Here is a 13,429-nt window from a genome sequence, read left to right on the forward strand (position 1 = left end):
TGAGTCAGGTATCGCTGTGCTTTGCATTCATTACAAAAACATCCCTGTTGCAGGAGAGATTAAACTTTCCCGAGTGCTATCTCCAGAGGAGAGATGGAATTCTCTGCCAGGCAGAGCTCCCGCAGCCCTTTCTGCCTCCTGCAAGCCTCTGTGGGTTATTGCATCTCTCCTTCCTGCATACACCCCTGTGCTGGGTCCCCGTGCTAGCAGGGTGAAAGGGAAGAACATGGAATTGCATCCCTTCCCGCTGGATGCCTGAACAGAACACCCCCAAAGAGCTGCCCATAAGAAACCATTCCATCCTCATCGGTCAAAATTAGCAAAATTGATTTTGCCAGAGAATATGTCACTTCGATGGGAACCCAGAGTTCTTCACGTTGGAGGACGCTAAAGGAGCAGAGAGCCTTTTATGAAGCCAAGAAACAAGAAGATGAGTAACTCATCCTTCCCGGAGAAAGCTTCATAAGGAAACCCATGAAAGGCAACTGCTTGTAGAAAATGGGTTTATTCTGCTCAGGAGCTCTTTCTAAAACAACACTTGCCAGCATCTGACACGGCAACGCTGCCCTGTGTAACACCCAGCTGAGCTTTGGGGCTGCTGGGCAGAGGAAGGGAGCGACCACGACCCCAGCAACTGAAGCGCATGCCCTAATCCATGCCAATTAACTGGCGCTCCATCACTCGAGGCCTGCAGACGGAGGCAGAGATGGGAGCAGGGCCGGGTCACCCACAGGGCTCCGGCAATTAGAGGAACGTGTCCCTAAGGAAGCCGCCGGCTCGGCTCGCCAGGCAGGCGAATCCCAGGGGATCCCCCGTGCTTCCCCGACCTTGCCGTGGCTTCAACCTGAGTGACACGCAGTCAAGTGGTGACATCAATTAGTGCCGCTGGCTCTTAAGGGAGCCTCAAATGCCGTCTGCGAGCAGCCAGCCCTCAGCCCTCCTACGCCCAGCCACAAGAGCCTCGCGCTGTTGCTAAGCCAGAATCACGCTGCCACGATTCCTATTTATAGGGCCATAAGGCATGGCTGGAGCCGTGGAAGTCCTCCTGCACACCCTGGGAGGCTGCACAATGGGAGGCATCGCCAAAGCCACGCATGGATGGGAGGCACCGATCCCAATGAGGCTGTAGATGAACTCCACACAACCACATTCCTGCAGCACAGCGCAGCTCTGGCAGTGTCCCCAGGCACACGGTCACTCCTGGTCACTCCTTGCCATGGGTCCCTCTGCCAGCACATCCCCATCCCTGCACTTCCTGTATATTAGGGGACACACATCCCAATAGACTCCATTTTTTCCGCCTCCAGGGTCTAGACTTGGATTTCTCTTGCTGGAAGCACGTCACTGCTCCCAGCTACATGCTGTCCTCAAAGCAGCTTCTACTCAACCTTTACTGGGAAGCCAGCAGAGGAAGAGCTTCACTGCGCCCACCTCACCACTTGGCCACAGCCAAGTCTCATCCCATGGATGCTTCGCCCAGGGCTTGGAACAGGGATTCTGCCTTTCCTTGCTGCCAGCCAACTTCTTCAGTAGGAACTGGCGAGCAGCTTTCGCTGCCCACTCCTGTGAGACACAGCTCCAGGGGATGATGCTGCCCACCACAGCACCGAGCAGGATAGGGCAGTGCCGGCAGCATCACTCATGGGGACACACCAGCAGCCAGGGCAGGATGGACCCGGTGCCACTGGGAATGCCACAGTGCTGCCAGGAACACAAAGCTGCCGAGAGAGACCAACAAAACCCGTCGCATGTCAAAGTACATCTCCTGCCTACACATCATTCCTAAGTCACAATGAGACATTCGCAGATCAGAGTTGAAAATGAACACTTTATGAATGACAAGTTTTATTTTTTTCATGTACCTGGGGCTTTTTTCTGAAGTCTATTGAATTATTCCAGCACAGCCAACAAAGGCGGAGGCTGGGGAAGCTTTTTACAGTGAATTCTGGTGGGGCGCTGGCCCAGAGGCAGTCGGTAGTCTTGGATGGGAAACCAACTCGAAGGCTGGGGAAGCACGACCCACTGCTCTGCTGGGAAGGACCTCAGTGTCCTCGTCCCTGCTTATTTCCACACAACGGCTCATCCACCTCCATCCAGGCTGGATTTCTCCTCCTTCCCCTGCTGTTGATTGGTACTGGAGAGGCCGAGTCGCTTGGTGGCGAGGAGAGGACACATCCTCCTCCACTTGGGGGTACCACTGCAGGTCTCCATCATGCTCCATGAGCATTGCACCCTGCGACCCCAGGCGAGAGCTTCACTGCAGCATCACTGGTCCTGCCATGGGTGGCGTAGGTGATTCACCCCAGCTTGGGCAAGAAGCACTGGAAAGAGCTGAAGCCTCACCAGAAACACCCATGGTCCTCACTGCGTGGCTCCAGGCGAAGGCATCCAGCACGATGCTGGAAGGAGGCTTTAGAACAGCTTCTTCTTGCAGAGCTACTGGGGCCATGGGGAGAAACTGATGAAGCCGGAAAGCAGCAGCGACTCAGTGGCAGACAAAACCTCATTTCACGAGGAATCCTCATAAAACCAAATTAATGTTGAAGGATGAAGGCAGGTAAACCTCCCACAGTTAAGTTCAGGCCACAGAGACTCAGTTTAAATCTCCCAGCAGTTCTGATTTAATCAATGCATTTCAAAGTGAAATTAGATGAAGTACATCTCCATCACGGGAAATTATGTAAGCTATCAAAGTCTGTAGGTGCAGGTCCTGGTAAGCGCCACAGGAAATATTCATAACAACTCAGATTCCATTTTTAAGGAGGCAGTTCAGGTCCAGAGTTTGATATTATTCCAGTGGAAAAAAAAAAATCACTCCTATGAAAACCACGTCCCCAAGGTGAAGAAAGGCCAGAACAGCAGCTTCGGTAACATCCCCAAGAAGACTCATCGGGTCACCCTCTCCCTGCAGTACCATCCAAGGAAGGAGGAAGGAAAAACCCTGTGTTTTAAATGAGGGGGCAAAAGTGCTAATGAGGCCACTGCATCCTCCCTGCTGATCCCACCCGACACACTCAGCTTCCAGGAGTTATCCTGCTGGAATAGTTTTGGTCTCAAACCCAAACTGCCGTAACCCACCTCAGCATCACCTGTCCTTAACGGGAATAACGAGTACTGCGACCCGGAGCGGAGCGGCTCCGCATATTGATTCCCGTAATCTTTCCTTGCAGCCCTGCTCCCGTTCGCTGTGTTTCCAGGCTCAGGCATGCATACATTTCCATAATGAACCTCAGACCTGTCGGGAGTCCCGTGGATTATTCACACCCCGTGGAGCTGTTGTGCAGAGCCGCTCACATCCACACAGACACCACTGCCAATGAGCCGTGCTGGGAAACCTCCCGGCTCAACCTGGGCGAGGAGAGGCAGGCAGGAGGTTATCGGGACACCTGGGGAGCTCCTCTCTCCCTCCCTGTGGCTCTCCTCAGCGGGCTGGGCCTTGAGGCCACAGCAGCATCTCCCTTTCAACTGATGAGAAAGCAAACCCAGGCTGTGGTGCTGCGGTGCATGGGGCAGACAGGCAGCAGCTCCCCCATCCCATGACACAGAGCAGCCCCTGAAGCACCCCAGTAGAGCAGCAGCTCCATGACCACGGGGCATTCCACCTGTCACCCCACTGAGGCACCACCAATGCAAGGCGACAGCCCTGGTGTTATCACAACGATAGTTCATGCTCTGGGGAAGAGGATGCTCGAGCCCCACGCGATCCCGCTGCCTCATCTGTGGAACTGCTGCCGGTCGGGAAGGATGAACCGCTGCATAAAAGCGCAGTTTATTGGAGCATTATCGTGGCTGTTAAGTATCATAGCCGGTGACACCAGCCGCACTTCGGTGGCAATCAATTCACCTGAGAGCAGCCAGCTCAGCCCCTGCGTGGATGCAGGATGAGTAAGGACTCCTCAGTGGAGGCCATTAACTCCCACTGCTTACTGCTCTCATTACTTTCCAGACTGCAAGGCTTGCATCTTTGACGAGCGGCTGAATCTACATTTGACAGCGTGAACTTGATGAGTGAAATTCATGGAAAATGTTTGCTTTGGCAGGATCTACAAGGCCCATAAAGTTTCCTCGGTGCCAACGCGCAGGGATGTATGCTTTTAACGAGCGGTTTTACACAAGCGGGAAGAAATTGCACATGGTGTTTTCACTCCTACTGCAAATCACTCCGGAGCTAAACGCTGTTAAAAATCGTGGCATATTGTTTAAAGTATTACATTCGGAGAGACGGAAGGGAAGTCCTCAGCCAGCGCTGGAAGCCAGGCAGACAGCACGCTGCAGAAAGCTGCCATGCCCTGCCAGGCAGGCACAGGCACTGACGCAGACGCATGCACGCACATACATGTTGGTGCACACGCGGGGAGCCACGGTCACTGCTGTCCCCCCCCCCCCAAATGACAAACCCAAGCCCCACGGTGCCCATGCTCAGGACCGGGCAGCACTGAGCTGCTCCATGCAGGACCAAGGGCAGGGTGGCTTTGGGTCCGCAGGTCTCACCCTCCACAGAGCAAGAGCAAGGCTGGCCCCAAGGTCAGGCAGCTCCTGCTGCCCCAGGGAGAAAGAACCCGGCTTGACTGGAGCGGTACGGTACCATCAGTAGCTCTGGTCACAGCCTGTGCAGGGTGGAATGGGCGCTGGAAGGATCTGCTGCTTCTCTGGGAGCGATCTTTCTAGCAGTCTTGAAGAAAATGAGGGGAAATGACATGGGAAATGTCAGAAATAAAGCCAGAAGCAATTAAGAGCGAAGCGAGAGCAGCTGGCAAGGTTAGCAGTAAAGTTACCTCTTATTAAAAATAAAACATGGAGGGGCTGGAAGCCGAGGAGGTGGCAGAGGACGGCCTGGCACTGGGAATCCAGGGTACACAGCAAAGAAATTCACAAGGCAAAACCAAGGAGAGAAGCGACCGAGAGGCTCCTGCTCTCATTGCTAAACTCTTTGCAAAATAAGAAAGCAGAGGGCATCCATCCTCTGCCTCCAAGATCGGAGCCTCGGGAACCAGCCCTCCAGCTCCACCGCCTTTTCAGACATCCAAAATCAAACCACCTCGGGTGCCTTCCCTAGGAGCAATCCCTAAGGTCACTACATCACCGCAGACTCCCAGGAGACTCTGTCCTTCCCACACACAGCAGTGCATCCCCGGCAGACGGACGGACGGACGGATGACTCTGGGAAGGTGCTCGCCTGCCCGGGCTGCCATCGGATGGGGATACAGGGAACTGGGTTACCACGAGCCTCTGGAATACTGTGCACGGCACACGCGAGTGTGCAACAAAAGCCGAGGGCTCCTCGGCACACACAAAACCTCAGTTCAAGTTTCACCCTCCCGGACGCCAGCCAAAGCCCAGGCAGAGGGACAAAGCCTCCGGCAGCTCCCAAGGGCGATGGACAAAGGCCTCTAAGCAGCATCCGCGGCAATGGGGGGGCCCTGCCTGCCTCACCCCCCACACCCCAAAGCCGCAGCCATATTGGGCTCCTCTAGTTGCTGCGTGGGGTAGGGCTGGGGGGAGGGGGTCGCATCCCCCCACTCACCCAGCAGCCATCCGGGGAGCCAAGTCCTGCTCCCTGTGGAGCAGCCGCAGATCCCGGTGGGAGCGGGGCTGCCGCGTGGGAACCGTCGAGCAGTGAGACCCCAACCCGCTGCCCCGCTCGAAGGGGGGAGGCTGGGGCAGGCTGTGGCCCCCTGCCCACATGAATCAGGGTTTCTTCAATACATGGTAATGGATGAGGTGGAGAAACGGATCGCGAATCTCACAGCAGCGGACTTTTCCTTACGGTCTCACTTGCCTAACCCGCCGCGCTGTACCTATGCGTGTCCCACCGGGACCGGCTCCATGCCCGGCGCTCCCGGGCTGCGGGGCCGTGCGGCCGGCGCTCTGCAGCCACCGGTTCCAGGGAAATAACAAGATTTGGGCTCAAGATGACTTCGCAGCGGTAATGAAAACGTGTTACGTAACACTTTGACTCCCTCTCCCCTGCTCCGCAATTCTCGATTAATCTCCCCAACAACGCAGCCATCCCCTCCGCCCGCCGCCGAACGGGGCGGCCCCGACACCGTGCCCGGAGCGGGACCGCCCGTGCCGAGCCGCCCCGCTCTCAGCCCGCACCCGCTCCGGCAAGTTGGGGCTGGAACTCCGCGACCGCTCCCCGAGCGCGGCCGCGCAGCCGGAGCCCCCCCCAAACCCCGCTCCGCGCCCCGGCCCCTACCTGCTTCCCGAGAGCCGTCGCATCCACATCGTCACGTCTCCCGGCCGGCCCGGCGGGGCTCACCGCCTCAGCTCTCCATCCGGGCGCGCCGCCCCGCGCCCGCGGCAGCGCTCAGCGGCGGGGCAGGCGGCGGGGCCGCGGCGGGCATCGCCCGGGGGCCTCAAGGCGCGGGAGGACGAGGCCGGCGCTCTGCGGCCCCGGACCCTCCCTCCTTCCCTCCGCTCAGCACCGCCGGGGCAGCTGCGCGCCCGCGGAGGCTCCGCGCCCCATGCGCGGCGGGCTCGGCTCCTGGGCTCGGCGCGCCCGCGCCTGTGCGCGCACCCGCGGGGCGGGGGCCGCGGCTCGGGGAAGTTGCGCGGGGAGGAGGCGGGGGCGGAGCGCGGCCCCTTCGCGCCGCGGCGGGGCGGGGACGGGACCGGGACCGGGACCCGCGGAGGCAGCGGGCAGCGACCCCGCAGCGCGGCCCCCGGCGCTGGCCCCGCGGGGAGCGGCCGTTCCCTCCGCAGGACCCGGCGTCGGCCACGAACTCCCCTTCGGCCGCGCGGCGGAGCGCTCCTTCCTCTCCTCCTCTTCGTCTCCCTCCAGCCGAGCCCCGCGGAGTTGCGCGCGTTGGCCGGGCCCGGTCCGTGTCCCCGCGGGCGCGGTTCCTCCAGCGCCGCGCTGCCGGCGATCGCTCGGGAAAGGGTCCGCGTGTTCGGTGCGGGCGGAGCTGGGGCTGCCCCGCACCTCGGCACCCGCCGCCCGGGCTGCGGCGAGCTCCACCCGCCGGCCGAGCGAGCAGGCGCGGCTCCGAGCCGCCGCCGTCCCGCTCCCCGAGCCTCGTCCTCCCGCGGAGCCCGGCGCAAAGTTCGTGTCTTTGTGCTCCGCGCTCGCTCAGCGCCAGGGGAGCACAGAGGGGACGAGCGAACGTCTGGGGAAGGCTTCGGCTGGTTTAGGAGGGGTTTCATCAGAGCCCCATGCGGTCTCCCTCTTTCCGGGGGTGCTGCCTTGGTTAAGAAGCTAAATTGTTCCTGTAGCTGATGTATGGAAAGGCAAGTGTCTCTCTTGAACAGACAAGCCTCTCTGGATGGTTTCTGTGCGGGTGCTGCAATAAAATAAGGTTTTGTGTGAATTTGGGGACGGATTCTTTGTAGCTGCTCCTGGAGCAGGGAACGGAACGCGGTCTGCAGAGCCAGCCCTGCCCAGGGACAGCCGGCAGCATTCCCACCACCGCGGCTCGCTGCCTTCAAAGCAGGCACGCCAAAAAGCAGGACTCGAGTAGAAACGAGTACCCCTCCGCTGCCTTTCTGAGTCGCTGGCTCTTTCCTGCCTCCGTATGAACTTACTCTAGAAGCAGAAGGAGCCTCCTTCGCACAAGGCAGCGATGAGAGGTCACCATTGTCCCTCTGAGCCTCACAGGTCCCTGCTCCCTGTGTGTGCTCCCGGTAGATGGGCTCCAGCTGCCACTAGAAGTGCTGTAGTCCAGCTTCCAAACCCCCGCGTTTCCTGGAGCTGGATTCCTGGTCAGAAGGAATCTGCTCTGGGCAGGATGAAATCTCAGGGGTTGGTCTGAAGGACAGCTCACACCATGAGATGTCAACCACTGGGCAGACAAACCTCTGCCCAGGCCCAAGCAGAACCAGGGCTACAACGGTATCCTAAACAATGGCCAGGCCGAGCTTGGGTTTTCCCTAAGTGTGCTTCTAACCTGCTGGGGCAGGTTGGGGATGGTTCCACTGGAGCCACCTGTGAATCCCAGTCTGCAGGGCAGGTGATGGTCCTCCTCAGAATGAAGGCGCTTACACAGCTCAGCTCTGACCAGAGAGAGCCACCAGCTCAAGGGGTGTCCATCACATGCAAACCCATGGCTGTATGCATGTTCTGCTGCACACGTGTTACGCTGCACGTGTGTTCAGCTGTACCCATGTTCACAGCTGCAGATTACAACAGCTTCAGCAAAATGCATATCAAAGCACGACACTCACCTGGATGCAGTCGTTCCGGGGGCTGGATGTGACTTGAAAGTGAAAGCGACTTGAAAGGGAAAGCTCGGCTTTGCTACAAGCCCACTGACTTTATCATCCATTAAACCCGGCTAACGAACATGAAAGATCTTCAGAGAGAAGAAGGGAAGAGCGCGCAATTGTCAGTCTCACAAGAGGCTGTTCTGGAGCCTGAGAGATACTGGGATGCAGTTAAGTGGAAGACAATCAATTAAGGCTTAAATAAACCCAAACGAGCAAACGTTAATGAGAGCTATCTTGTATCTGAAACAAATCCTCTTAACTCAGCCCCACTTAAAAAAAGTATTGTTTCCCTGTTCATGCTGAATGCATAGAGCCAATGTGGGGATAGGCACTGCGGGATGCGTCCTGTGGTCCAGGGAGTTCTGATGTCCAGCAGCACAGACTGAACTTGAGAAAGTGGGGCTGGAAGCCAACAGGACACTTTACTTGTGCTCATTCAGCTATAAACATCTGCTAGACCTCTACAGGTATCAGTAAGACAAGCAAACACTGATTGAAAGGCACTATGCCATGGCCATCAGCTTTGCCCTGGCCCTGGGGCTCTTCTGGAGCTTGAATCATCACCATCCAGAAGCTCACAGACTACTCCTGAACCAGGAAAATAAGAGAGCTCAAAGGGGAGTTTGAGGCTTTCAACAGTACCAAAGCAAGTGTGCATGCAAAGCTTTTGTACATAGGCTGTTCTTTGGGTTTGGGGCTGGTCTGAGGCACTTGGAGCAAAGACCTCGTTGGAAAGGAGATGATACTCGGACAGAGTGTGTGAGCCGTGTTCCTGCTGCCCTCTGGAGAGCCTTGCTGCCTGCCCACCGCCTGCACTCGCTTCTGCACCCTCATAAAATAGCCAGCACCCCATTTTTAGTGGCCTTTTGTCAGGCAGAGCGAAGCCAAGGGGCCGTCACGGTCCCTTTCTCTGCCTCATGTTCCCATCAGCAGAGCCGGCGATGGAGCAGCCCGCTGCCGAGCAGGAACTGAGAATTATCCCCCCCCCCCCCTTGAAGTGGGAGGGAAGGAAGTCATTAGCAAACTCATTTGTCGAACTTGTTCTCCTCAGAGTCATCTCTCCACGAGAGTCAAGTTCCTGGCGCCGGTGCCCAGCTGGAAGCGCTGCACGGAGCTGGCTGCTGTGGTGCAGGTCACAGATGCTCGCACAGCCCCAGAGCGGGAAGAGGGGAGGGGTTTTCCCTGTGATCCCAACTGCACTTCCCGGTTTCCCCATACCATTATAACCCACCCACCATGAGCATGAATAGGAGTGGGCCCCCCAAGGGGGCTGCTGGCTGCGGTGGGTGCCCATGGTCGGCTGCGCTTCACCCATCATGATTTCGAGGCAAAATCTGTTAATTTGCTTCTGAGAGGAAAGAAAGATGCTGCCTCGGCTACACTTGCCAAGGAGGAGTGAAAAGCGTCCCTTCAATAGACATAGGTTGTCATTACCCATTTTCCTTTCATAAGATAGAAGCAGGAGTGTTACATAGAGCTTGCGAAGAAGAAAGGAGTATAATGCAATTTCCACCTCCTTGTAAGAACATACTTCGGGTTTTCAGACCACTGCTGACAGGGAACAGGATTTGGGAAAGCACTGAGCAGGTTTTGTACCCTGAGAAGCTCTTAGAGGACTCTGAGACTCGTCTTCACTGAAGAAAGCCCCCCCTCTAATGGTCTCAAGGGGATTGTATAGCGAGGCAGAGCTGGTCAGCGGGGAGCTGGATGGGGGCTGAGGAGAGGTGACAAAGCTGTATTTACCCGGTACCAACAACCAGCAAAGGCAGCGGGGGAGCTGTCACCCTGAAGCCAGCATCTTGTATAGTATTTGTCTGGCTAGGCTGCTCTCATGCAGTTTCTTCTTTTTTTAAGCTAAACATTGCTAATCAGCTTCTTCAAGCTCCAACATATGTCCTATAAATATCCCTTGTGGAAGCAAAATCTGTCTCATATGTGTTTGCAAGACAAAAGGAAAAATTAGAAAGCATGAAGCCCTGACTTAGCAGCCCAGCAGCTTAACTAAGCTGGAGCCACAGAGCTTAATGAGAGAGGGAAGAAGTGCCTGACTTGGCTATGCCCTTGATACAGCCTCAGGGCATGCAAAGCCTCAGGAGCCTCAGTCCCCAACTGACATAGAGTTTACCTGAACTCAAGTGCTCGTTATCACCTCTTGCATCCCCCAGCTCTGAGGTACATCAGACACACGGCTCCTGCCCACCCTTGTCCCTCTGCTCCACTGCAGAGGCTGGGGCCAAAAGCAAGCGCCTGAGAAACAGAGCTTGCAGGAGGCTGGAAATGGCACTTTGCAGCCCCAGAGGCGCCTGCTTTGGGTAAGGGTGCTGTGGAATCTCTGGCATTCTTGGAAAGGTGCTGCCACTTCAGCAGTGCCATGGTTTCCCCAGGTTCACATCTCGCCGCTGCAAGGGGAACCAAGGTGGCTCCATTCCCAGGGGCTGGGAGGTATCAGCAGCGTGGAGATGTGGAACTAAAGCAGAGATCTCCTCTGCCTGTGCTGCTATAGGCTGCAGTGCTTCACGCTGCTCCCCATGGGGAAAGGAAAGATAACCCAGCCCTGGCTTGCAAATGGGGGTATGGGAAACAAGCGTGATGAGAAAGACACCACTTAGAGGTGTATTTTCTTCTTGAACCTCTGCAGGAGCAGGGGTTCAAGCTATGGCAGCAGTTTGAGGGCCCGGGGGACACGAGGTGCAGTCAGGGCAATAGCAGAGATTATTTCAATTTTGCTAACTTCAAGTTCCCAGTAACCTCATGGCAACTACATCCTGATTTAAAACCATGGCCCCGGCAGAGGCAGCCGGCGTTAGCAAACCCAGGCATGGCAAAGCTGGGAAGCACAGCTACTGGCTGCCGTTTCCCCAGGCTTTTCCAGCTCTCCATTGCTGGTACAGAAGGATAGCACTTGGATTCATCAGCAGTCCGTGCCTCTTCATGCCCCCGATCGTCTCTAGCAGGGCTGTTATAGATTCCCTTTGCTCTGGCTGTCTCATCAATCTCAGAGACGCTGACACTTTGGCGCGGTTTAATTTTGCGAATCTGAGGAATGAGCAGGCCAATTTAGTTCACATTTAATGCGTTTGTGTTCACACGTTGGAAAGCCTTTTTTTCTTCCTTGCTCTTTGCCTAAGGCCCTTATTATCTGTGGGTGCTATTTATCAACGCACAGCAGGTACATTACTGTAAGGTCTCTTCCATAAGTGATACGAAATAATCACTCCTGTTCCTCATCTCCTCAGTAGAAAAGCGATCCTGACTCCTGCATGTCAGTATTCCGGAGCCGCAGCAGTTCTCTATTACTGCAGGAGAAGTGATTGAACTCAATCTGCTTTCCTTCTAAATGGCAATAGTTTTATAAAACAAAAAGGAGGAGGAGGTAGAGCATTCCTCTTCCGCTCCAGGGCTGCACCATGGGGCTGGGAAAGCTTTCAGCAAGCCAGAGACACTGGGAATCCCAGACTGGTTTGTGTTGGAAGGAACCATAAAGCTCATCCAGCTCCAACCCCTGCCACAGGCAGGGACACCTTACACTAGAGCAGCTTGCTCCAAGCCCCTGTGTCCAACCTGGCCTTGGAAGTGCTCATTGAGGGCAGATAACTTCCAGTTTGCTCCCAAGGCACATGAGATGAAGGAGAAGTCTTTAATAACAGCTCATGCCTCTAAAAAAAACCAGTTCTCCTCCTCCTCTGCATGTGCCTAACAGCTCCTCACCCCCCTCCTGTCTGGCTTCAGGGAAGGGATGCACAAACCCTTTGTGCCGTTTTAATTCATAGACTCATACAATGGTAATTAAATGCTTGTTGAAGTGTCTTGAGGTGTCTGCAAACCTCTAAGGCACTATGGAAAGTGCATTTCCCACTGAAGTTACAGAGGGAGATGCAGAGGACCCAGGAGATGCAGAGGAGCAATAAACAGCAACCTGAGTGCTGGCTTTGTGGGACCCATGGGAAGAGCCGGAGCCCAAGCTCTGGAGCATCTCTGCATCACTTGTGCCCTTGGAGCGATGGCCCCTGCAGAGCAAAGGGGATGATTTAATGGGCTGCTTTTCCTTGAGCACCAGGAATGGGGGTTTTGTTTGCCTTTCTCCTCCCCCAGGGACTGAGGATTAATATTACCTTCCCATTAATTTATATGAGGACATTTCCAAATAGTAAACTGCCAATAAATTAGTAATGCTGATCTATAAAAGGAAAAATATGGTGTGTTGCGAGTTTATAGCCCTGTGGAAAAGACATTAAGCAGAGGAGTCCACATCACCGAGCGCTCCGAGAATGGGGGGCTGGATACCAGCCCCAGTGCATCATGTCTATTGGTAGCAGGGCTCACCTTGGCTGCAGGGGCATTCAGCATCCTCACCTCCGCCCGGGGTAAAACCTTATCATAGACTGATCCTGCCTTTGTCTCTTATGAAACTCTTGCAGAAACAGGCTCCTGAGCAGGTCCTGGGTGACGTGGGGCTGTGGGATTCCCGGCCTTGGATTGAACTCGTAAATGCTGCGGCTCCTTCCCTGCCCCGGGGGAGCACCAGGACCGGTTTGTGCACACGCACAGGCTCTCCCTGTAACCGCCGCTGTAAAGGTAAGTGGAGCTGATTGGTCATTTTCCCACTGAAGAGACACGGAATGACACAAACAGGATTTGCCATCTGAGGCAGCGATGCGCCCCTGCTGCTCTCCCGCACAGCGAGTGCCTGTCGGGAGCTCCGGTCTCCCCCAGAAATACATGGGGCAAACAGAGGACGGGACCCTCGTTCCTTCCCCGTTTTCCTGTGTGTTTGATGCGTGGCTCAGGACCCGCTCCTGGCTTGGCATCAGCACCACGGGGCATTCCCAGAGAGGCTTCTTCCACCGGGAGCAGCAAGGACGGGCGGGTTGGGTTTGGGATGCACCGCGGGATAGCCCTCATCCAGCACATTCCCTTCTCCAGCTTATCCCCTCCCCAGCCGAGAGGCGAACACGGATGTTAGCCAGCCCGGGGGGATGCGGAAGGGAACTTTGATCTCTGCTGTCAGGACCCCTGATGGCACAGAAGAAAAGCGAGCGCTTTCCAGTTGGTTTTTAAACATGCTCCCCCCCAGCGCCTCTTTGTCAGACAGGGGAAAAAGCACAAAACCGTTCTCAGCGACCAAACCAAAGGCGATGAAAAATGAATGAGGAGACAATGCAGCCTGGAGAGCCCAAACAAACGATGTGGAGCAAATAGTTTATTTTAAGATGCTAACAGATTT

At 55.9% G+C, this 13,429-nt stretch overlaps 1 protein-coding gene and 1 long non-coding RNA gene across 2 annotated transcripts in view; both read right to left on the reverse strand.

The window, feature by feature from the left end:
• The window catches only part of AJAP1 (adherens junctions associated protein 1), a 36,865-nt gene extending 30,386 nt beyond the window's left edge, over window positions 1–6,479 (reverse strand). Inside the window, exon 1 of the mRNA XM_061450385.1 lies at window positions 6,200–6,479. Within this exon, the coding sequence (XP_061306369.1) occupies window positions 6,200–6,228 (29 nt within the window). The 5' untranslated portion in view covers window positions 6,229–6,479. The remainder of the gene's footprint in view (window positions 1–6,199) is intronic.
• Window positions 6,480–11,210: 4,731 nt separating this feature from the next.
• LOC133267613 (uncharacterized) lies at window positions 11,211–12,370 on the reverse strand. The gene is made up of 2 exons (XR_009742817.1): window positions 12,122–12,370; window positions 11,211–11,501 (listed from the first exon to the last, which is right to left on the reverse strand). It is a non-coding gene; the product is annotated as an uncharacterized LOC133267613 (long non-coding RNA).
• Window positions 12,371–13,429: the final 1,059 nt, after the last annotated feature.

Source organism: Pezoporus flaviventris, unplaced genomic scaffold (assembly GCF_033815535.1).
Source record: "Pezoporus flaviventris isolate CSIRO_AGI_PZ_B2104156 unplaced genomic scaffold, CSIRO_AGI_Pfla_v1 ptg000009l, whole genome shotgun sequence".
NCBI lineage: Eukaryota > Metazoa > Chordata > Aves > Psittaciformes > Psittacidae > Pezoporus > Pezoporus flaviventris.